The 26,856-nt window shown below is 33.6% G+C and overlaps 1 protein-coding gene across 1 annotated transcript; it reads right to left on the bottom strand.

The window, feature by feature from the left end:
- Window positions 1-6,040: 6,040 nt before the first annotated feature.
- On the bottom strand, window positions 6,041-24,754 carry LOC150103350 (techylectin-5A-like). Its single transcript, XM_090397954.1, has 6 exons — window positions 24,320-24,754; window positions 15,794-15,941; window positions 15,338-15,501; window positions 12,946-13,051; window positions 11,042-11,206; window positions 6,041-6,384 (listed from the first exon to the last, which is right to left on the bottom strand). The coding sequence occupies exons 2-6, from the start codon at window positions 15,939-15,941 to the stop codon at window positions 6,092-6,094; spliced, it is 876 nt and encodes a 291-aa protein (XP_090254080.1). The 5' UTR covers window positions 24,320-24,754; the 3' UTR covers window positions 6,041-6,091.
- Between the last annotated feature and the right edge of the window lie 2,102 nt (window positions 24,755-26,856).

Genomic DNA, 26,856 nt, shown 5'->3' with positions numbered 1-26,856 from the left:
TGATGACAGATATTTAATTTATTTTAAATTTTGTTTTATTTTAATGACATGCACTTCCAAACCAAAGTATACAAGAAAGCCTTTAATATCATCTTCCCTGCTCTGCAAGTAGCATTCAGTTCACATTTCTGCCGCTGGAATACCAGAAAGCTAGAAGATTTCTTGTATTACAGCAGTGTGCATGGCATAGTTGAGGACACAATGTTATCGCGAATGAAATAGCATGTTTTTGAGTTTTAATTTTTAATTTAGAAAATTGAATTATCGACTGACATTCAGTTTTTGCATTACGTCGGAACATTGTAAACTATGACCGCACCGACGTAAAGAGTTCATCATGACGTGCAGGTGCATTTCTTCCCAAGGATTACCGAGATTCATCGCTTTAATTCATCGATATAAATTCATCGAGATTCATCGTTATAAAACTAACGATGAATTAGAATTTGAACAAAATATTCCAAGTGGAATATTTTGTTCAAATATTCCACTTGGAATATTTGAACAAAACCAGACATATTGTTGCCATGGAAACGTGGTGGCATAATGTAAATCCATTTTAGTGAAATAAACGATAATAAAGAAAAAAAAAACATAGAAGGAATAATGCTTCCTAGTTCGTAGTGGAGATATAACTAGAGATTGCATTTAATTGTAAGTTTTGGAAGCATAGAACTATTTCCTTCTTCTTCTTCAACTTAATAGACCATTTATGTCTAAAGTTCTCATCACTAGGTTTCCGCTTTGATTTCTGTCAGAAGCTACATATGATGTAAAAGGTTTATTCGGTTATCTTAAGTCTCTCATTACCACATTCCTTCATCTTTTTCGGAGTCTTCCTGTCGTTCTTTTCTTTTCAATTTTATTAGTAAGTACTTATGATTAACTCGTCATTAACATTACCAAACCACCCAATTCTCATGCTTCTTATAAATGATAGGATGATGGTTCTTTGAAACTGGTTTTGTAGTTCCTCATTATGTCTTCATTATTCACATAGTCTAATTTGATTACAAGACGGTACAAAATTTTTCTCAATGTTGTTCTTTCAAAGCTGATAAGTTTTCTTATATTTCCGTTTGTTGTTGGCCAGGTTTCACTACCATAAGTTAATATCGGGTTCAAATCCCGCCGTGGGCATGGTTGTTTGGACTGCCTTTAGGTGGGAGATGAATATCATCGTCCGGTGTGAGACTACTGTCCCGCTTACTGGAGGCTTGAAGTGGCTTAAAAGATTACGGATTATGTGAAATTATACAAAAAAGATTATACAAACATATAAAGATTAATATTATACAAAACACATATACAATTGATTATAAAAATAGAAAAAATCCCTATATTACAAAAAACCTATAATATATAATAGTATAAAAAGCCTTTTGTAAACATATAGTACAAAAATGTACTATAGGTTTGTTATCTGTAAACCTTGGACGGGAGCAACATAAAAAAGATAAATTAAATAGAGTTTTTCTTTGGATGTTTTTGATAATAATCGAGACTTCAGGAGGTGGTAAGGTTTCAAAATATTCACGATTGACCTTAATTGTCCCCTCTTTCTCCAGATGCACATTGTAGTTGTTAATGTTGATTCTAGATAGTTAAAGTTATCCACTTGCTCAAAGATATAATTATCAACAATCAAGTTGGATCGATCTTGATGGATCCATGAAATGCGCATATATTTAGTCTTTTCCTAGTTTATTACAAGAAAAAGCCTTCATTAAATTACACGTAGTATGCATACCATCACCATAACAATGTCATCGGCCAAGAGTATACTATTCCCATTTATTTCCATCCTTCATTGTTCATTTAGGGGTCTAATGACTCTATCTAGTACTAGATTGAATATGATTAGTGAGAGAGAGAGAGAGAGAGAGAGAGAGAGAGAGAGAGAGAGAGAGAGAGACCTCTATAGTTACTAGTAATCATAGGGGCTCCTTTAAAAAAAATAGGGCACAGTATAGCTGTATTCCAATCAAATGAGATTTCTACTTTTGTTCCGTTGTAATTTTATTTTCATCAGCGTCTTTATTATTTTTAGTACTTTAACAATATTCTCAACTTCAATCAGAGATGGCTCCTCAATTGTGAGTTTTTCTCTTAAACATTTAACCATCGTACTTTTTGATGTAACATTTTCATCTGGTGGCGGTGATGACATGTTTTATAGTCTTTAAAAATATTGTCGAAATCACTAAACAGTTTTTTTCTTGGGCAACTCACTCTCCTTGGTTGTTAGTAAGTATTCGAGTTTTTGGTTTTCCTCTTTTAAGTATCCCAGTGAAATTTTACTTCGCACATTTATCCTTATATTTGATATTATAATGGAAATTAACAGCATGATGGTAAGTACGAATGATTCATCGGTGGATGAATAATATCATCTTTGGAATTTACGCTTATTACAAAAAAGTACAATAAAAAAATCAAAAAATCAAAATATGAAACAGATTTTCAAGTAATTTCATTACTTGAAAATCTGTTTCATATTTTCATAAAAATATGAAACAGATGTCTAGAATTCAAAAAAATTTACTAGAAAATTGAGAAAAATGGAATTATTATTTTAAGTATATTCGTCCATTCCCCAGAGATTCGCCCTTATGAGTAATATAAGTAAAATAATTAATGTTTGTATTTTGCTATCTACTTAAGTACTTGTGGAATGGCACATATTACTAAGAAGATACAATTAGCGTCCCATTTATGAATATATCTTCTCACAATGAGATGTTTTCAGACACATATAATACACCAGGTAATCAAATGTTCACTTTACTGGACAATTAATGATATTTTATCATATTTTCGATTATCTAGATATGCCTGGATAATCCAGTTTATATTGAGGCACAGATGACAAACACGCGATTGAAGAGTACAGTTTAGTAAAATATATTTATTTTGCAAACATATATACATGGTAAAGAGCATATTTTTTCTACCAATATGAAAATTGGTTAAAGTAAGCTGTGGTATATGGGGGGGGGGGATCCTTTGTTTATCAACAGCGTTGATAAACAAAGGATCTTACGGAGTTCGATAAACGGCTTGTTGTCGGTGCCCGTCCTGGTGGAGCAACGATTTTAAAACACAGCAGAGCTGACTAGGTTCTCAAGAGGTGAACTATTCCGAGTGTTTATCAGTGGAAAAATAACCCACATTACTTGACTAAGAGGCGTAAATGTGGTCCTAAGATAGTTTGTCAAGAACGAGATCGCTGTCATAAGAGAAGGCTTCTATGGACAAATACAACTTCCTATGTGCAGCAATTGATCGAAGCATTTAATGAAGGCTGTTCCCGACCCATATTTCACCGAACTATGCGCAGGGAATTGAAGGGGATCGGTACTGGCAGTCGCGTGCCTATATCTGTTTGTAATTTAGTGGCTAGAATGTGTAGCTTATTTTCATACTTGCTACAAGAAGGTAAAGAGAGGAGTTTCAGTATTGGATGAAATTATGTATACAGCAAAATAAAAATTTTAAATTTACATCATCTAGCAAAGTTTGTTGTTTTAAAATAACCATTCTTCTGCATGAATATTACTGATCGAAAAATGCCATTACTACAACTTGCAATAACGAACTGACATATATTCAATGAATTGATACCCAGATTTTTTTTGTCTGCGAAATTGCCCTTTTCAGGTTACGAGCACCTTAACGTTGGTTTTCTTAAAAGTTGAAATTGAGTACAAAAAGAAACTTAGAAAGCATTGATATAAATATAAATAAGCATAAGCAAACGTCATTGAAATCCTTATAAGGACTGGCTTAAAGGGGACGAAGAAAGAATGCTTTCATCTTCCCAGTTATCTGTAGAGGACAGTGTAGGGATAAGGTGCTATTGAGCTATTAAAGGTCTGATCATGGCAGGAGAGTAACAGCAATAGCCAAGTTAGAACTTCATTAGCTACAGCATTGCCATCCATTACCCTCCAAGGGTATTAATCACCGCATCTCACGGTCGATTAACTCGCATCATCCACCACCACCATTTAAGTCGCAAGACGCAAGACGTTGCTGACTATAAGGGTGAAGCAAAATGCTTTTATAATTCCTGCTATCTGATAAGATTACTGTGTGAGGAAAAGTTTATGAGCTAAGTGCTCTGCCTGAGTGAGTGCAATTTAAAGATCTTCATTTGGAAGTAGGATGGCCTTGGGTCGCCTATATTTGGAGAAGTCTGTTTCATCATAATTTGCTGCTTGTTGCACTAATTCATTTGGATGTGAAGAGGATGCTTAGAAGAACTTTACTGCTGAAGACTGCATGAAAGAGTAGATGTAGGGGATATTTGTATCCCGGTGGAGTTGGACATTTCTGACATACCATGGTGCGTTTAAGATCATGCGGAGACATTTTTTTGCACTCTCTGTAGTTTGAGGATATTTGTACTTGAGGTGTGGCTCCAGGCTGGGGAGACGCATAAGTAATAATGGGTCGAATCATCAATTGGTAAATGAGCAGTTTTATTTTGGTATCCAGCTTGCTATTCCTATTGATAAGAGGGTAAAGCTGTGCAATGACTCTTGATGCTTTTGTACATGAAGCTTTTATAAGTGGACTGCAAGTTAATTTTCTGTCCAGCAGTACACCCAGATATATGGCTTCTGCTTTCCAGGGAATCTTGATGTTAAATAGGAAGATGTCATCTTTGGGAGATATCGAGTTTTTATTGAAGATAATGGCGATACTCTTCTGAGGGTTTACTTGCAATCTCCATTCCGAGAACCAGTGCTCTAATCTCTGCAGGTTTTCTTGCAGTTTCTTGGTGACAAGGTGCGGTTTAATAGATCTGGTGAGTATAGCTGTGTCGTCTGCTTATAGGGCAATGATAGATGATATTGGATTGTGCGGAATGTCCGCATGTAAATCGTGAAAAGTATCGGTGCCAGTAGGGACCCTTGAGACACTCCTGCCAGGATTCGTCGCTGGGTAGACAAATCCTGGCAGAAGTGCCTCAAGGGTCCCTACTGGCACCGATACTTTTCACGATTTACATGGCGGAAATTCCTTATAGTCCTTATAAGGACTGGCTTAAAGGGGCGAAGCAAGAATGCTTTTCATCTTCCCCGTTATCTGTAGAGGACAGTGTAGGGATAAGGTGTTATTGAGCTATTAAAGCTCTGATCATGGCAGGAGGGTAACAGCAATAGCCGAGCCTCAGTTAGAACTTCATTAGCTACAGCATTGCCATCCATTACCCTCCAAGGGTATTGGATTGAATGAATCAATCACCGCATCTCACGGTCGATTGATTCCTCCTTCCACCGGCGGAAATTCCGTACACCTGATTCCTTATAGTCCTTATAAGGACTGGCTTAAAGGGGCGAAGCAAGAATGCTTTTCATCTTCCCCGTTATCTGTACTGGACAGTGTAGGGTTAAGGTGTTATTGAGCTATTAAAGCTCTGATCATGGCTGGAGGGTAACAGCAATAGTCGAGCCTCAGTTAGAACTTCATTGGCTACAGCATTGCCATCCATTACCGTCCAAGGCTATTGGATTGAATGAATCAATCCAGCCTACACCTGATTCCGTACACCTGAATATTTTATATATAATTATGGTGTGCAATAATTAAAAGTGAATACAATATGTTTACAATGTTTTCAAAAATATATATAATTTAAAGATAATTTATACTTAAATAGAATATAAATTAAGATTTTATCTTAATTATAAAACGTTATCTTTATTAAAAGCATATATATCAAGTAAAATGAGTATTCATGACATTCCATACAATCAAACAAAAGATTTCCTGTTAATTTAAGAACAATGTAATTTGAATCGTTACACTTAAATATTAATTCAAGGCATTAATAATTTATTTATTATCGATTATAGAAATTAATAATTTACCTCACTGGAATCAAATTTAATTTATTATAATATAATTCATTAAGTCGATTATTTTAACATTTTCAACAGAAATACCGTACCCAATCACCGTCTCTTGTATGCATTATGTATTCAACGCTTAGGGATTATTAATTTATAATAAAATGCAAATGACGTTATTTAAGAAAATTATTTTATTTAATAAACAAAATCTCCATTTAAATGTAAATATTCTATTTTCTTGGGTCTATTGGATCGTGAGCTAACCGAACATTAAATTCCAGAGGTCTGATCTTTATTTCAGTGGTTAAAAGTGAATTATGCATCCCTAGCCATGCAGACCAGTTCACCCCATCCGCATAACTAGTGTGATTTCCTTTCAAATAGAGTCCATTGAGATTGGAGGTGTGACAATGTCCGTACCACCAAGCACCTTTAAATTCCATTGCGCAACTATTCGTATATGCATCATTGTCATTGTCTTTGGTGGAGAAATTAAGTCCATTGTGATTTCCAAAGGAATCACCTGCAAAAATACTAATTTAATAGGAATATAATAATATTAATTCTATTAATATTCTAATTGTAATTCTTTAAATCATAATTCGTAATTATTATAATATATTTCACTATTTACATGTTTACATATTTAATTAATATTGAGTCTATCGTTATTGATATTTATTAATAATTTATTTATAATAATAAATTCAATAAACACTCTCCTTTTTGCTGAAAACCAAATAATAATTACGAATTCTGAAGATATCTTACAGAAAGATAGTCTAAATTTAAATGAAATATCCAAAGATTATAACATGACAATATCAACAGAAAAATCAAAAACTATGACCTTTAAAGGACAAGATCCAGTATAAACTAAAATAGTAAGAGATAACAAGATCTTAGAACACGTGAATTCATTTAACTACCTAGGATGTATGATTACATATAAAAATGAAAAAGATATAAACGTAAAAATTGAAAAATATTTAAAAATAACAGGTGTAATTAACCCTATATTTAAACCAAACCTAGTTCAAAAACAAACCAGACTAAAAGTACAATACATTATCCCTACCAGTCTTAATGTATGGAAGCGAAATCTGGACAATAAAACAAAAAGACAAACAAAGATTAACAACAGCAGAAATGAAGTTTATGAGAAAAACTGCAAAGTATACTCTATTCGATCACAAAAGAAATGAAGAAAGAATTAAACTAAGAATCAGTAAGAGAAAAAATAATTATAAAATAGAAAATTAAAAAATAAAATATAAATGAATGAAACACGTTGAAAGAATGAAAACAGAAAGAATACCAAAACAAGCCTTTAAATCACAAACCATCAGGAAAAAGAAAAACAGGAAGTCCTCTTAAGAGAATCAACGATGACTTCTAATGCCTAAACAGGCCACTCTAGGCCTAAATCCTTGAAAAGCATGATGATGATGATCATAATAAATTCAAACTCAAACTTTATTCATTCTATTTACAATATATACATGAACATAATTGTGTATACAAATACATACAAGCACCTGGTTTATACTTAAAAGCAATAGCGATTATTATTATTATTATTATTTGTACATAGTATTAAAGATGTTCACTTAAGATACTATAATTAATTACGAAATATTATGATTCATTTATTGCGCAATGCTGAGGGCATTCAATTTTTTTATAAATATACGTAATAATATTCATACTTTTAGCGGTTTATTTTTTGAGTATTAAGGTTCTGTTTTTTTACAGATTTTAGAATTTCATAGCCAAATGCTTAAATCTTGTGTCATCCATGGTCTTAACAGGCAATAATACTCCATTACAAAATGAATACATTGTATTCGTTTGGTTAAAGATTCGCATGATTGCAATTACTTAACAAAAATGATGGATAATTCGAGAAAAGAAAAAAAAATGAAATAATTTATGAAAACGATGAATCGCACATATTATTTGTTTCTTTATTAATAAGTGAGATTAATTGGATTTTCTTGAAAATAATGATAATTTTTAAAAAGTAAAAATTTAAGCAGATATTTCTATTTAACTAAACAACGCTTTAATTTGATTATTAGAATGCACTTCAATTTATTTGGCATCAGAAACCTGAAGAAATTACTTCTTGGTATGAGACCCAATGCTGAGAATAAGGGAAGCTAGATCATCAAGGGCGGAATGGGAAAATGTGTGTGAAAGTTAAGCTATGGTATGCAAAGGAGATAAAGATATGAATATGAATGCCTTTGAACATGGTTATGTATGTGTTGAAGAAGTGGAAAAATATGATTTGGATTCGAATCTTTTAAGTATGTTTGGGGAGGGAAAAGAGAAAAATTCTAGAACAAGACCAAATAGATTGCAAATCTAATTATAATAATAGGCTAGATCGTAATTAATTATGTCTATACACAAATGCCAGGAGAATTCGAAGCAAAGGGGCTGATTTTGTTGATTTATTGAATACGATGAGGCCTAAGACTGTTGGCATTAGTGAAATCTGGCTATCAGAATCAGATATGGTAAGTGGGATCAAGTGTAACGGATATACTATTTTTAAGAATGTGAGAATAGATAGGAGAGGAGAAGGAGAATCATTAATGATCATTATGTGTGACTTTAAATTTCCAAACATTGATTGAGTAGAAGAGAAATCTCATGATAAGAAAGAATAGGAATTTATTGAATTGTTGCGAGACAACTTTCTCAACAGGCATGTGAAAGAAGGAACTCGAGGTCAAAGAGTGTTGGATTTGATCATAGCTTCAGAAGACTTCTCTATCAAGAATATGGCTATTTTACCACCAATTGGTGACAGTGATCATGCTGTTCTTTCTTGGGAAGTATCTACTTGTATTGAAGTTCCGATTAAAACAGGCTTCATGCTGAACTACAAAGCTGGAAATTATGACCGACTTAGAAGAATACTATCTTTGGTTCCATAGTATCATTCAGTCTTTTACTGAATGGAAAAAATGTCAGCAATGGATGGGAATCTTTGAAAAAGTGCTTAAATGAGGACATATCTCAATGTATCCCTAGTATTCGAAGAATAAAATAAATAGGTTGGGAGTGAAATGGATGTGCAGCTTTATTTAGCAAGAAATCCACAAGAAGAGGAAAGAATATCATATCGTGAGATTAAGAGTTAGAGGAGTTATTAAATATATAAAGCTCAGGCCAGAAAATTAAGGAGTATTGTGAGAAAAGCTAAAACGAAAAGAAATTTGCCATGCAAATCACATAAAAATCTAAAGGCCATCCAAAAGAATTTTATTGTTATGCCGCAAGCAAAAGAAAGAATGTATGTGGAAGAATAACTTTATTCAATGCAGATAGTACCCGAATGTCGGACGCTAATGAGATTGTTCAGTTAATGAGTGCTCACTTTGCTAAGATATATCAACCTGGTGTATGTAATATGGTGCACAGTGCTACTGCTATGTTGGATGAAGAGTTAGAGGTTCATGAAAATGAAGTTGAGGAGCTCTTGCATAACCTGGATAAGAATTTGTCAATAGGGACAGATGGAATATCAGCCCGTTTGCTAAAGGAATGTTCAGCTGAATTGGCTAAGCCTTTTACACATTTGTATAACCTGAGTCTCAGGTCAGGAATGATACCACAAGAATGGAAGGAATGTATGATAGTTCCATTGCACAAGGGTGGTGCAAAAAATGATGTATCCAATTACCGACCTATTAGTATCTCTGGTGTGGTAGTGAAGATTTTAGAGACGTTGGTAACAACACCCATACAGAAATGGGTAGACAAGCATTCTATACCCTGCAGGGAACAGCATGGGTTTACTAAAGGAAGGTCATGTTTTAGCAATTTGTTCATATCGTATATTTTATAACAATGTTACGGCCGAGTTGGAGAAAAGGAATGGATACACTGTGGTAATGTTGGTTTTTTCCTAAGGCATTTAGTAGGATACCACACGACAGACTGTTGTGTAAACTGGAGAATATGGGATTGGAATATAATCTATTGACTTGGATCAGGGGATGGTTGACAGACAGATATCAAAAAGTGGTATACAGTGGTGTGAATTTGCCAGATTTAAAACAACCAGTGGTGTACGTTAGGGTTCAGTCCTTGGGCCATTGTTGTTCAATCTGTACATTAATGACATCAAGCAGGGTCTATAATCAGATTTGCAATTGTTTGCTGATGGTGCGAAGATAGGCAGGAAGGCAATCAAAAATGCTACTGATATTCAGCAATTACAAAATGATTTGAATAGACTGGAAATCTGAGCAAAGGAAAATGGCTGTCAGTTTAATGTTAGTAAGTGTAAAGTTATGCCCTTTGGCGTGATTAGAGTTCCAGCGGCATATTATATTAGCGGAGTTATGCTACAAGAAACTGTAGCATAACCCCGCTAATAAAGAGAAAAAGGATCTTGGTGTATTGGTGGATAAGAATTTAAAGTTCAAAATCACATAGCAAAAGTTGCAAATACAACTCAGAGGATAATTGCTATGTTGAAGAAAACCTTGACATGTAAGGATAAGGAAGTAATTTTGCCTCTTTATAAAGCTTTGATAAGACCACACGTGGATTACTGCGTGCAGATTTGGTCTCCCGGTTTCCCATAGGATAAATAAGCTGTGGAAAGGGTGCAAAGAATAGTTACAAATATTATATCCGGATTATGGGATTTAGATTATGAGGACAAATTGCGAATATGTGGATTGCAGACTCTGGTTAACAAGAGAAAGAGGGGTGATATGATAGAGGTCTGTAAACTTTTGAATGGATGCTATAGGAAATCAACTGATGAACATTTTAGTTATGTGGAAGGCCAGGAGAGAATACAGGAGCATCCATGGAAGTTAAGTTTGTTCACAGTCCAGAAAGGGGTAAGAGCTAGGTTTTTCTCTCACAGAGAGTGAGAGAGTGGAATAGTTTGCCTTTAGGGATAACGAGTGCATGTAGTATGAATGAATTTAAGGGAAGGTATGACAGGTGGATTGGGTAATTTACAGCCTCCCTCGATGAGTCCTTGACTCCCTGGAGGTATCAGATAATAATAATAATAATAATAATAATAATAATAATAATAATAATAATAATAATAATAATAATAATATCTATTGCTGAAACATAAGTATTTAATTTTGTCAATTAATAAAAAATTAAGGAAAAGAAAAAGACTATCACTTATTTACCTGCGTCACCTTTGTAGCCTTGTACATGAAGTCTATATTTATTTTCTTCACCATTGATCCAAAACTTGTCATAGGTGGCGTAACGAACCTCTCCCATTGTATCGCTGAGATCAAATCTAACAGAAGTCTGACGCTGATTCGTGAGGGCATAGATTTTGTCATTTCCTTAAAAATAAAAATAATGTGGATATAAAAAACATAAAATCAGAAAACTAAATACAGGGATAAACCGAAAATTCATATGAAATACATTGACGTAATTATATAAAACTAATGTAACGTAATTATTTGTCCACATAAATTTGATTATAATGAAAATAATTTGAAAGAGGCGGATTTCCGACGAGAAAAGTCCTTTTTAGGACTTCCAGGGTGACAAATGGCAATGCTGTAGCCCATGAAGTTTTAACTGAGGCTCGGCTATTGCCGTTACCCAAGCCATGACTAGAGCTTTTTAGCTCAATAACCCCATCCACACAGATTTTCTTCATTCAGATGACGGGATAAAGAGTCAAGGACTCAGTCCATCGCCCAGTTCTTTTAAGAACTTAAGAAGGCAGATTTCTAATTTATGTATTCCGTGAATTCTCAGCTTCCAATTCTGAAAGAAAAACGGACAGAATTCTATATTTTCAATATGAGAATATATTTGATGTCACTCAAAACAGTACAATATTACTGAATACATTAAACTGAGCTCGAGATAATTCCTGTGTATTTCGAGATTCAATGTCTGGCAGAATTTTACGAATTTTAAAGCAAAAAAACGCTCTGATGATTCACAAAAATAATTATTTATATAATAATTAAGTAATTATATATATATATATATATATATAATAAAAATAGGTATCTTTTCATTGATTTAGACTACTCGCCCTTTTTTATTTTATTTTTTATTTTTATTTGCTCCCTCCATCAAGCGCTAAAAATATTTCAACTGTTCCAAAGTTAGCAAATTTGGAAAGTTAATATTATTAATATTTCAAAATCATAAATAAACTTCGAATTACAAACTTTTTAAATCAGTGGTTCTCAAACTTTTTACCTCTGAGTCCCACCTGACAAGAGAAAACACTGTCAATCGTTTTATAAGTGCGAGTGAAGAAAATAATTATTAGTTATTTTGAAATTCATGATAATTAAAACCTGTATCATCAAAAGGTTTTCTTTCTGTATTGTTATTTGTTGTTATTTTTAAAACTGATTTAGGGCAGTTTTAATTTTTATCTGTAGAAAGTATACCGTGTCCCCCTTTCAAGTTATTCTCCCCCCCGGGGTCGCGCCCCATTTGAGACCCACTACCTTAAATGATTGAGAAAAGTGGAAAGAACACGTATTGAGAATGAATGGAAGCAAAATACCTAAACAAATTCTAAATTATCACCCGGAAGGTACCCGATGCAGAGGAAGACCCTTAGAAAGATGGACTTGAGTGCGGAACAGGTTATTTGAATATTTCAAAATTATTATAGTTAAATACATTTCCTAACATATTTTATTCTCCAAAGACCGTGGGCGAGGTCGTTTAGCCCTAGCCGTCACTGACAGCTGACTTTATTTTCATAGGCATCTCGAGAGTACAGCAGACAACAGCTGCCATTAACTCTAACACCATATATTACTGTCTGAAAGAGTGTGAGGTCTATGATCGATTTTCTTGAGTTGTGGATTTAAAATCAACAGTATCCTGAAGGGAAAGCCCTACCTGCTTGTGTCAAAATTACTAATTCCGAAACCTAACTAAAAAAAAAAAAAGGCGGACTGAAAACGTTCCACTGGTCGGCAACTAGAATCGAAAAAAAGAAAAAAAAACATAATGAACTGAACGAATGTGCTAATTCGAAAATATCAGGCACACATGAACAATGTCAGTAATTATAAACAACATTGCTATTACATACCTAACCAAAAATCTTGATCTAAAAATCCAAATCCAACTTTATATTCATTCCAGTTTTGATAGAAGAATTCATTTGATCTTCCAAAATCCCCTCTTCTTTGAATTACCTAAAAGGGAAATAATTGTTGAACATTTGAAATTTAAGTTATCAAAATGTTTAGTTATTTTTTTTTTTCACTAACAGGATGGTAAAACAATATTCAAATATCAAACCTCAAAGTATAATATCACAGGTAGATAAGATCGAAATGGATGACATTACTGAAAGGTATCCAATTTGTCAAATTAATATGAAATGAAGTTGGTGTTCACTTTTCACTGAAAACTGATCTCGTGATTTGAATAATACTACTAATGATAAAAACGAAAACATAAACAAAAAATAAAAAGAATTATCCCTATAATTTATTTACATATATAATATTACATATATAATTCATATAAAGTGTTATATTTTCATCTAATTTTTAATATAAATTTCCTTTGAATTTATCTCTAATCTACTATGATATTATTTTCTTCGTAAAATAACACTTTTTATGAAGGTGTGCTAAATCACTGTCAAAATTATTTCTTCCATAATTTCTAAATTAGTCTTCGGTTCTAGTCATTAATGGCGCAATAATACGTACATTAGAGTAAATCTAGCTGTTTGCTTTAATTATTCTATTTATATTTTAAATATTATTTGTTAAACTTAAAGTTATTATAGTATAAATTTTTAATTTTTTTAAAAAAGCAAATTCTTCTCCAGTAATTTAGTTTATTTTTCAGACACCAATTAAAGAAAAATGTAACAAATTTACTTAATTTTTATGTATGTATACTGATCTGTTCTATTACGTGAGATGAACCTTTTTTTAAAATGTTTCCATGTGGAATATTGATATTAAGATTGATAACGTGTGTCAGGATTTCCATATGTACAGGGTGTTCGGGATAAATTTGACAGTTTCGTAAGGAAAAAGAAAATCTTCTTTGTATCTATTAAATTTAATGAATTGACAAAAAAACATTACAGGCAGAGTTAATTACAATACTATCAACAAGATTTACTCAAAATAACCACCATTAGCATCGATCACAGCTTCAATTCTGCTTCGGAACCTCGAACAAGCTGATGCTACAGTCTCCCTGGGAAGGGCCGCAAAAACGGTTTTAATTTTATCCATTAACTGGGCTTTTGTATTACTGGAAGTGCGATTGGTGTCTTTTTCAACTGCGCCCCGTACAAAATAATCCATGGGGTTAAGGTCTGGGGAGTTTGGAGGCCAAACATTTGGACTGGTGAAGTCGTAGAAATTTTCAGACAACCATTTTTGACTTTTCCCAGAGGTGTGGCAAGGGGCCGAATCCTGCTGCCATACATACGGCCTACCATTGGCTACCCTTGTTATCCAGGGCTTGACTACAGTTAGAAACTCCACTAACAAAGCCCGAATTCCAATGCCAGGGTTCTTCAACACCTGTTCCTGCAGATTTGCGAGGAATTCTGCTGTACGAACGCAATCAGATCGTCTGCTAGGGATCTTTCTTCTTGCTACATCCTCGTAGTCACCATTGCAAGTCTCTAGTTCATGCCTGATTGTTTTTACTGTATTCAGGGAGCATTGGGCAGCAGTCGTAATATCCTTATTTTGATGGCGGGCACGAATCATCATGATACAAGTCATTCTCTTCCATGATTCAGGTGGGTTCCAGCTATCCATCCTTTCTGACATCTTGTATATGAATGAAGAAGGGTCCAAACTTTTAAATGAAGAGAAGTGTGTGTTAATACATGTAACTTACGGAAAAATATAATTAATTATAAATATGTCAAATTTATCCCGAACACCCTGTATATATGACCTCAGCCGTTTGTGTTACCGGGACCGGTTTGTTTGTTTTGAGGGATGAAAAACCCGAGTTACCGGGAGAAAAAAAACATCTACTGCCGTACGAGACTAGTTAACTCACTTTTAGTCGAAAGAGACCAGGTAAAGGTTCCTCATGTCATTCACGGGAATGAATCCAGAGTCGAGAATGCTCTTACCATTTAATCCAATTCTACCAGTTCAAAACAGCACGTGATTCATAACTGGGAAGTTAACATGTTAGCAATTCAGTGTGAATGCCTATAGTCCCCTCAAGATAAGTTTGTTTTCCTGTCACAATTTACGCACTACCACATCAACTTATTTGTTAGATCATATGACTTTTGTGACAAAGAATCACGTGTATTTTCTTCCAAATCTTAGCAAACCTGGCACGTAAATATAAACCCACGCTGAGTATATTTATAAGGATGAAAATTAATTTTGAGCAGTCAAGTGACATTGCATCTTCTAATTTTTAACAATTCAGCATAAATATCTAGTCTGACGTCACACAAAATAAAAGATTAGAATTACCGTCCATCCTCCACCATCAGTGACCATATCACAATAGGCGTTAAATCCATCCAGGATCACCCTATTTCTTGGCCAGATTTTGTATATTCCACTTTTGTTGTGTCCCTGTTCTCGCAGTTCTGCACAGTCCATCGGCATCGAGGTGCTCTTGCATTGGTTTTCAACTGCAAATAAACCAATTTCATAAATTTATCAATAGAAAAATACATTTAAATACATGATTCGCTGCATATTCTGAATATCTAAACATACCATTTTTAATCATCTGTAATATGGTATTGGTCATGTTCAAAACAGTAATTATTACAAAATAATTCTTTTTTGTTGTTCCAGAATCGATCCTAAAATATTTAGGATCGATTCTGAACCCTATAGACAAAAGTAAAAAAAGAAATAAAGAAAAACGTGTATTATTCTACAAGTTCTCCCTTCCGAAAAAAACCCCTTATACATTACCTTTATTCAAAACATCCTTTACGGCTAAAAAGGCTGTAAAAACTTTTTCTCTTGATCTTGTCATGTCACATTTCATCTCATCAAATTCGCATGCTTTGCAGGCCATCAAAAATGCAGCCAGAATGAAAAGAGTTGATTGAGTCATCATCTGACAATAAAAAAAAAATTATCACTACCGGATACATTAACACTGTTACTTAAATATACTAAAATATAAATTGATATTAAATTCTCAAACTGTGGTTGACATAATGTCGATCCCAAAGATTTTAAGAATTATTTAAACTAATTTATTTTAAATATAATAAAAAATTTCTTTATTTTCATTATACCTGGCCATTCATATTTAGTGGGCGCAAGTTTGAGAATCCCTAGGTTAATTGAAAAAAAAAGTTATACGATTAAAGAAAAAAAAAATGAAAAATTAGTTTTAAATAAAAAAAATCCAGTTGAATATTACATGCAGAAACAACATTCATAATAAAGCTGACAGAAGTGTAGCGCCGTTAGTCTGAAGGTTTGCATGCTACTTTCAGTTTAACATGTAATCAAACTAAATTCCTTATGACCAGCTAATGACACCTGGTTGTAGAGTACATCACGTGGAAATGAGCAAACAATACATGATTCAGTAATATTTTATTGTTTATCATGCAAGACCACGAAAAAAACACTTTACAATAAAGCTAAGTGTGTATTTTAAAATTCGGTTTAATCCTTCGAATTACTACATATTTCGCATTCAGTCTAGCAAGCAACTTTGATTGACATTAATCATTTTAGACCTTTTAAACAAAATTTTCACATCATCTGTATTAAGTATTGTTCTACCCAACTTTGCATCATCGGCAAACAACTGAACAGTTCTTCTCAGAGTCTTTCCTATATCGTTAATGAACAAATTAAACAGTAGCGGTCCAAGAATAGAACCCTGCGGCACGCCACTAGTCACAAAAAACTACTCTCTCATATATCTTTCAATCACCCTTTTATCCACCTCATCAACTCTATATCCATCCCCATGTGCTGCAGTTTACTAGTCATGGAGCGGCAAATGTTTTTATTTATTTATTTTCTATACAATAATCAGTTTCAGATGTTAAGTAAACACCATCTTTGATAATGGGGTTATTGCTAAATAAAGTAACTAAATAATCAATAATTTAATGAAAACAATCAGTACCAAATTCAGAACATTTATTTTGTATTTTGGTACATAGTTTGAGACACCGTGAAGGCTTTGAGGTAATAAACGAAGACATTAGAGGTTATTGAGTGCATGGAACTCTTCCTGTTAATGTTCTACTATTTTTTTTGCTGATCTCAGGTAACTTTTAATCTAATTTCTTTTAAGAGTAATTAAAACTCCCTTGATTTATTTCAAGTGGAAGATAATTTTATATTTACATCTATTGAAAGCTGTACGGTGATATTGCTGCCACTTCTCCACAAAAGTAACATGAATCTCATCATCCTTTCCCCTCACGGTGTCAAGGGGTTATTAATCATCGGACCTCAAACCGTTCACTGGATAAGGTGGTCAGCCCTACGCTCCGGTGTATCCTATGTGCCCGTAGTGTTGAGTTCTCAAGGCCGGTTTGCCTGCTTCGCGGAATGAAAAAACCCTGCTGTCCACGCCCAAGATTGGCTAACTAGACTATTCCTGAAGAAGATCATTCAGCTCCTCAGGTCATCGACGGGAATCGAACCTAGGACACTCCTTCCCCAGGCATTTGGTTGCTAAGCGCACAGCCACTAGGATAACCGCGCGGACATGATTGTAAATATTGTAAAAAAAATTTATCAGTTGACCATATGCCTTTCACTAATTGTTGCATTCTTCTTCCATTTTGTTATGTATCAAATGTGGTAGATAGTCATATCAAATTTAAAAATGAAAATCTACTCTTCTTGAATATAATATTTCCATCTAAATGTTTCACTTTTGTATGATTCCCTCATAAAATACTTTGTGGAATTTGCATGCACTTAAAACGTTAAGTGCATGCAAATCCTGTAAATACTCCGAGAAAGAAAGTCCTACATTAGTAAATGTATTTCGAAAAAAAGGGAACAAAAGAATTGCATGTGGTTCCCCTGCAAAATTTCCTCCATTGAAATACTTCGTACGAGTATCACTCAGCAATCCCATATAGAACACAAAGAGCTATTAATTACAAGGTGTTTTTTTTTTTTTTTTTTCATCTGAAGGTACTTTACACGGTTGTGAAAGTGTTTTTCCTTTCGAAAAATCGAGTTTCCTCATTCAGCAAAACACACAAGCCGGATAGAAGAACAAACAAATTAGAATTAATATATCGGTTTCATAGCTTTATTTGAATTCACCTTAATTTCAAACAGTCAAGTACAAGTAGTTATTTGAAATTATCAGAAGAGCCTGATTGACAAAACTCAGCTGGGCCTGACACGGTCAACCTTTAATTTGTATATATGCATGAATGTATACGTCAAATTGGCTAAGGATCAGGATATAAATATCATAAAAATTAGGAAGAGATGACAACTCTGTAGAATGACAAAAAGGAGTTCATGATGGAAGTTTATTTTTAATCTATTCAAATTAAAAATTGTCTGTAGCTAATATAGATAATCACATCTGGTATTATTGTTATAATTTTATTACGGTCACGGTGCAGCATTAATTTGTGTGCGATACCTAATGAATTATAGTTGAGAGAACACGATAGATGAAAGTATTAAGAATCAATTATAAATATAAATTATAAAGAAATGAATTCTTGAACATCACACACACACACACACACTGGTTTCCATAAATTAAGCAACAAAGAAAAAATCACGATAACTCAAAAACTGTTATCGTGATTTTTTCTTTGTTGCTTAATTTATGGAAACCAGTGTGTGTGTGTGTGTGTGTGTGTGTGTGTGTGTGTGTGTGTGTGTGTGTGTGTGTGTGTGTGATGTTCAAGAATTCATTTCTTTATAATGATGAATTTTTATGTAATTCGGTGAAAATCAGCATGACATGAGATGTGAAAGAAATAACCATAAAAATAAATAAATAAAATATTTCAATATAGTAAAAATGGGCACATGAAGACATTGATCAAAAACAAGAGGTCAAAATGGCATTGTCAAAGTGTTTCAATAAAGAGTGTGATCACCATCCTGACAGCAATAGCGTGCTCAGAATGGAGGATTGAGAGCAGCAGCACATCTACTTAGAGCATCCCAGACATGCTCAATAGGATTGAAGTCAGGAGACCTTGCTGGCCAGTCCATTCGCATGATAGTCTCCTCTTGAATCTATTGAACCACGAGTATTATCGTTATGTAGGATAAATGCCTCCTCTATTATACCCGCATTCGGACAAACATAAGGGTACAGACTTCGTTGCTAAGTTATAGCTTTCATGGTTCCGCTGGGAAGCACACACACGCTATCTCCACCATAAGTATTCTTTTCACAGATATTAGAGGGATTGCTACTAGACACATAAATTTAATTTTTTTTATTTATTACATGTTAGCATTAAAATCAGTTTATATGCGATAAATTTAATACATTGCATTTTTTTTAAAGTGAATATCACAACCAATTAACAGACGCGAACTTGACTTGATGGCAACAAATGAGACTAACATCTAAAGAGAGAACTGAAAAAGAATTTTCTTTTGAAAAATTATTAAACAAATATAGTTTATTATATTAAGTTAAAAACATGTTTGCTTTTCATAGAAGTATGTTTGAGTATTACGTTCATTTTTTCCTTTTACTACTTTTAATTTTTGCTTTTGCGGGGAAATGTAAGTAGAACTCAAAAACCCTTTATTAGTTTCCACCTTCAAAAGTGGAGAGAAATCTGTTGATACAAGAAATTTTTATTCGCAAATGGATTGCAGCATTATGTTTCGAGTATAATGTATTTTAATAAATTTTCGTATCTTACATATTTGTAGTTCTCTATTACTATACATTGGATTATCTGAAACTTAAAAACCAAAATAATGCTATCTAACCATGTAATCAGTAATAACGATTATATAGTTATTTATTCGTATAATTCTTTTATACAAGAAAAGAACACTTGGATACTTAAACCCCCCATAAATGATTGGTTTTATACTTGTAGTTTAATAGAAAGTATTGCAGCAGTTCTTCTCTTCTTCTTCAACCTTCTGGTTCTGTCCACTGCTGAACGAAAGTCTCACCCATGATTTTCCAGATCACTCGGTTTTCTGCCTCTCCCATCCATTTCACTCCTGCAATTTGTTCCAGTTGATCTCTCCACCTTCTTCTCGGTCTTCCTCTTTGTCTTGCTCCATCCATTGCTCTCCACTCTGTTGTTTTTCTAGTCCATCTCCCGTCACTGCATCTGGCAGTATGGCCAGCCCATCTCCACTTAGCCTGTTTAATGTATTTTAGAATATCCATGACACCTGTTTGAGATCTTATCGAGATATTTGTCTTCCTATCTCTTAATGTTATTTTTAGCATACTTCTTTCCATGCGGTGTTGTGTTGTTCTCAGCTTTTTGTTTAGGGCTTTAACTTTTTGTTAAAGTCTATGTTTCTCCTCCAGCAGTTGTTCTACAAAACTTAGAAACACATAAGTTTATCAATTCACTTCAGGATAGAATCTAAAATTATATAAATTTTATTATTATTCCGATGTAATATGCATATAAATCTATCGTTATCATCAGTAACTTAACAAAAAAAAAGAAATTATAAGGCTACGAGCTGATTATTATTTTTTTTTCATTTTTTAATAATATGAATAGAAATAGTAACCACCCTGATAAGCGATGTGATGACTTCTAATAAAAGCTAAACTGAGAATTAAAGGAAAAAAAAAAGAATAACGTAATAGAATAATGTATATTAGTTTAACTTATATGAATTTAAATATTACTTTCATTATTAATCTATGATATATCATATACTATACTATATTATACTGTATATCAAGCTATTATATATTAAAATATATCGAGGCAAGCAACTAATAAAGCACCATTCGAAACTCTAAAATATATCAAGTCAGATAAAGTAAAAAAATGTCTAAGATATTAATATGAAACTATTATATGTTAAAACGTCAAGATGCTTGGAGACATATTTTAGCAGTTAAGACTCTTCAAAATGAACTTAACGTTAGTGGATGGAAATCCACTTTTTCACATGGATGGAAACCACTTTTATTCAATATATGTGTGTGTGTGTGCGTGTTTGTGTATATTGTTTAGTTAGTCAATTACGTCATTTGTGTATCCCATCACGTATACATATATTCGTCTATCATCTATGGATGTATATACGTATATGGCTTCCTGACTTAAATATGTAAAACCAGTAACAAGAACCGATATTTTACCAGCATCCAATATTAGGCGGAGACTGTATGTATGTGCATACTATTCAACTTACTAAACAGTAACTGTTTATAAACAACAACAGTTACACATTTCTCTCATTTGATGTTACTTTTAATCGCTCATATTTAATTTTCTCCATCGATATGCCATATTGAAGTTATTTAAATTTTCTGAGGACTGGCAATTACAAAGAACAGAACGAACCAAATATATATGAAGTGAGCAACACTAGAGCAGGGTCACCACCCAGCAAAAATGTTGTGTACCAACTTATGCAGGAAAAGGTACTAGATCTGAAATAAAAAAGTACTAAATTTTTATTTGCTTTGTTTCACTCTATTTAGGATTTTACGTTATTACTACCTTATTATCACAGATGAACTCAAGGTAAAACTGTTAAATTAACACATACGATAAATATGAAAAAAAAAAAAGTCAAACTCCCCTCACTGTAGTCATCTATGAGTCCAAGAGCTACAGTTGTCAATCATCATAACAGAAGTCCCAATTGTAATTCTACAACTTAACATGTGTATTAATTTACTATATAATTTTCAATGTTTAAAATAATGTAACATTAAATTTTCAGTTATTTAGTATGCTACTTACATATATACAAGGGTTCTCACTCACAAGAAACACACAGGAAGTATTTAATCATTATTTTTTAGCAGATTTTGCTAAATTAATTAACTCTTCAGAAATAGCAAAATCTGTAGCTGATGAATGTTTCAATTTTTTTTTTTTTCAAAAGGAGTCCATTCATCAATCGAGTTTGTACTTGATTGCTTATTTATTGTCATTATTGAAAATATTCTTTCAGTTGCTGCTGATGAATGAGGGAGGCACAGTACAACTTTATCTAATGTCTAAATTAGGAATCATTTGTTCTCCTACAGCATTTTTCATTTCAAACTTTATTCCAAAACATTATGAATTCTTGACTTTTTTCAATGCTTCTACAATTTTCAATAGTTGCGATTCTCTATCAAGGTCTTCATAACGCCCCTAGATATACATTTTCTACGTCTAAAAACTGACATTATCGACTGGATCCTCCAAACTCCAATGCTGTGCGTCAATAAAAAGTGATTACGCATATTAAAATATTTATTTTTTTACTTGTTTTCATTGTTGTAATGATCTTATAACGCACGAGAAGTGTTTGAATAGCGAAGAATATATTTTCATTGGCTAATGCCAGTCGGATTGCGTGAGTATGGAATCAGGAGGAAGAGAAGCTTAGCGAACAGTGAGAGGGAGCAGGGAAAAAAAAAGAGAAATCATGCTTGTGTCGCTGAATGTGACTAATGGGAAGGTGAGAGATGAGAAAAATATTAAACTCATATATCTAATATCTAACCCACATATTGTTGTTATTATTATTATTTGAAAGGAAGAAAGTACTAGATCTGTTGTTAAACGTACTTAGAACACTAAAAAATATAATAAGTACTAGATCTAATACGAAAGTACTAGATGTGGTCACCCTGCACTAGAGACTTCTAAAATACTCGTACAAAAAAACCCTAGAGACGCGCTAATAAAATACTCGCACAACAATCCTTATAAGGACTGGCTTAAAGGGGCGAAGCAAGAATGCTTTTCATCTTCCCCGTTATCTGTAGAAGACAGTGTAAGGATAAGGTGCTATTGAGCTAGAGACTTCTAAAATACTCGTACAAAACAACCCTAGAGACACGCTAATAAAATGCTCGCACAACAATCCTTATAAGGACTGGCTTAAAGGGGCGAAGCAAGAATGCTTTTCATCTTCCCCGTTATCTGTAGAAGATAGTGTAAGGATAAGGTGCTATTGAGCTATTAAAGCTCTGATCATAACAGGAGGGCAATAGACGAGCCTCAGTTAGAACTTCATTGGCTACAGCATTCCTTATATAGTCCTTATAAGGACTGGCTTGAAGGAGCGAAGCAAGAGTGCTTTTCATCTTCCCCGTTATCTGTAGCGGACAGTGTAGGGATAAGGTGTTGTTGAGCTATTAAATTAAAGCTCTGATCATGGCAGGAGGATAACAGCAATAGCCAAGCCTCATTTAGAACTTCATTGGCTGCAGCATTGCCATCCATTACCCTCCAAGAGTATGGTCGGAATGACTCCAAGATCCCAGTAGGAATCTTCTGTCTGAACCTTCCGGCTACAGCATTGCCTTATAGTCCTTATATAAGGACTGGCTTAAAGGGGCGAAGCAAGAATGCTTTTCATATTCCCCGTTATCTGTAGCGGACAGTGTAGAGATAAGGTTATTGAGCTATTATTAAAGCTCTGATCATGGCAGGAGGATAACAGCAATAGCCGAGCCTCAGTTAGAGCTTCATTAGCTACAGCATTGCTATCCATTACCCTCCAAGGGTATTGGATTGAATGAATCAATCATCAATCACCGCATCTCCAACCCGGCTACAGCATTCTTATAGTTCTTATAAGAACTGGGCGATGGACTTAGTCCTTGACTCTTTATCCCGTCATCTGAATGAAGAAAATCTGTGTGGGTGGGGTGTTACTGAGCTAAAAAGCTCTAGTCATGACTGGGTAACGGCAATAGCCGAGCCTCAGTTAAAACTTCATTGGCTATAGCATTGCCATTTGTTACCCGGGAAGTCCTAAAAAGGACTCTAATCCTCATCCGGCTACAGCATTGCCATCCTTTTCTAGATGATATTTTAATTGATGTAATAATTTAAAAGGTGTATTCGTTAAAATATCAAAAATTTTTAATAAAACAAACTATCTAGATATTTTATGCACATATTTCTCAAACTTAGTAAAGTAATTTATTTTATATACTATTTTATTGAGATAAAATAGTTTTTATTAACTATTTTATCTCAATAAACAACCTATAGATTTTTTGAAGTATAACTATATATCTTTATTATGACGACGTATTGCGTGATTTTGTAGCATACTGACTGTATTATTACTCTGGGTGAGATGAAGAACGCATAAAATACACACATAAAATATACATAATATACATGAAATACACAAAGAACACATAAATAATTTCTCTCATTACACATCAATTAAAAGTAACTAAATTATTAATAATATTTCGAAGAAACATTCATGGCTACAAACATGAATATCTATTAAATTTATTCAGACAATTAAATCGCAGATTATTCATGGAATTAAATTACTTACTTTTTATCAATTGGCGTGTTAATGGCGTGTCATTATCAGACGTTTTACAGTCACAAGAATTTCGCCTTAAAATGTCAAGTAATCTTCAAAATCTTTCGCAAAAGCAAAATACTTATCTTAACACTTTAAATTCTCTCGCTGTAGTTATTAATTCGTAGTTCACATGAAAAAGTCACATACGAAATGTGGTTTTTGGTATTCTTAAAAAAGCAAATATTTTCCGGTTAGGTTGAATTATACGGATATCTGAAGCAGAACATTTGATATTTCCTAGTTATTGTTCCCTGGTGTAAATAATTCGATAAATATGAAAAGAGAAATAGGTTACTTGACAGCAACGTCATTAATTTCCAGTGAAACTTCTTATCGCTATTTTGCGTTCGAAGGGCAGACTTCCTTATGCTCATATAAACATCTTGTTCTTAGAACGGTAGTCCCTTGTACTTACGATATTTCCCACTCTTGGAAGTCCAACTCTAGTCTATCAGGAGCCGTTAAATATGATAAGGGAAGCGAAATGACAGGATATGGTGGGGAGGACCAATACGCAACAGAGGAGAATTTTAACTTTTTCTTAAAGCATACAAACGTTTATAACTGATGAAAAAAAAAAAAAACTTTAATGATTTTAGAAAATACTACTTTTTTTTTTTTTTTTTTGAAAATATTATGAGTTGTATGTTTCCTTGAATAAATATTTTGGATTACTACTACTACTACTACTAATAATAATAATTTTTATATTTCGTATCTGTATTGTGTTGGTGTGTAGATGGATGCTAACATATTATTTGACGTAAGTTAGTAAATATAAACAAGAACGGAGAAAATACAAATTTTGGAAGGTAAAAATTATAGAATATTTCAACTAAACTCTTCTCCCAGAAATACAATAACAGATTTGCATTTATAGAGCGATACAATGTCGGGAAGGTAGGAAAACAATCTTTCTCTTGCAGAATTGTCTTAAACATCTCGTTGAATTATATCCTATCTTCTGTAATAATTGTACTTTTTGAAATAAGAACCAAATTATCCTCCAGTAGGTCAATAAGCAAAGTAAACAGATAACACAAAATTCAAAAGAATTTTTGAATGTTTATCACATCATCAGGAGATAAAAGTGAAAAAAAAAAAAAAGGTTATAACATGTAACATACGAGGGTGGTCTGAAATTTTTTTGGCCTCGACCATAGATGCCAACACTATCAGCACGATTTTTTTTTGTCTACGTTGGTACATCTGTCATAAGCATCGATATGAAATTGCAAGTCATTCTGTCAAGTAGTTTTTTTAATGCAGCTGTCTGAAACAAAAATGTTGTCCGTATCCCTTGAAATGGATAAAATTGAGTATCGTGCTGTTATAAAATTCTTTGTAAAAGAAGATTTAACGCCAAATGAAATTCATTCGAAGTTCATAAAAGTTTATGGCCACTCTTCTCCTTCGTTTTCAACAATTAAGAAATGGGCTGCCAAGTTTAAAACGCGGCCAGCCTTGAAGATGATCCACGTGAAGGAAGTCCAAAAAAGTGTAACAACACCAGAAATCATTGATCAATTGAGACTATAGGCATTTCAAAAGAACGTGTACGATATATTTTGCATGAAGAATTGCAAATGAAAAAGCTTTGCGCAAGATGGGTGCTGCACTTGCTCACAGCAGATCAGAAACGCTCTCATGAAAATCTGTGAACAGTGCTTCGAGTGCTTCGATTTATTACTGTGGATGAGTCTTGGATTCACCATTACACACCAAATCCAAACAGCAGTCAAAACAATGGACAGAAGCCGGTTGTTCAGCGCCAAAGAAGACAAAGTCTGTTCCATCAGCAGGAAAGGTCATGGATCGGTGGTTTTTGATGCTAAAGGCATTTTGTTTATTAATTATCTTGAAAAGGGTAAAACAATAACCGGGGAATATTATTCCGATCTTTGCAATGGGAAAAGTTAGGGATCTGCACTGTGAATTGTTGGAACACCCGCCCTGTTCCCCAGATTTGGCTCCTTCTGATTTCTATCTCTTCCCAAAACTAAACTCTTCCTGGCTGGTCAGCGTTTTTCTTCGAATCAAGAGGTGATTGCAGCTGTAAGGGGAAGGGTATTTTGCAGATCTCACTGAGGACCACTACAGAGAAGGGATAATGGCGCTGCAGCATCTCTAGAATAAATATATTAGTCTTAAGAAAGATTATGTTGATAAACAAAAATAATTTTGAAAATTTAAATTCGTTTTTTCATTCCATTCTTAGGCCTAGAACCTTTCAGACCACCCTCGTACATTAGCTAATTTCGCTAATTGGAACATCCAATTAGCGAAAGATTTTAACACAGGAATATCAATCGAAAGCTCTTGTTTGCTGTCAAATTGTCCGCTGGTTCGTGACCTGCAAAGATCTGCTGATAACTGCGTGTGTGTCACATTGAATTGAAGAAGACTAGACTTGATGCAAACTTTGTTCTTTGTTTCACTATTGTGATTGTTTGTTCATTTAAGCGGATTCCGAACACTCTTTTTAGAAAAAATTTGTAATCTAT

Source organism: Typopeltis vanoorti, chromosome 9 (assembly GCF_054136105.1).
Source record: "Typopeltis vanoorti isolate ZY-2024b chromosome 9, IOZ_Tvanoo_1.0, whole genome shotgun sequence".
In the NCBI taxonomy this organism is placed as follows: Eukaryota; Metazoa; Arthropoda; class Arachnida; order Uropygi; family Thelyphonidae; genus Typopeltis; species Typopeltis vanoorti.
This window is presented reverse-complemented; position numbering and strand designations above follow the sequence as displayed.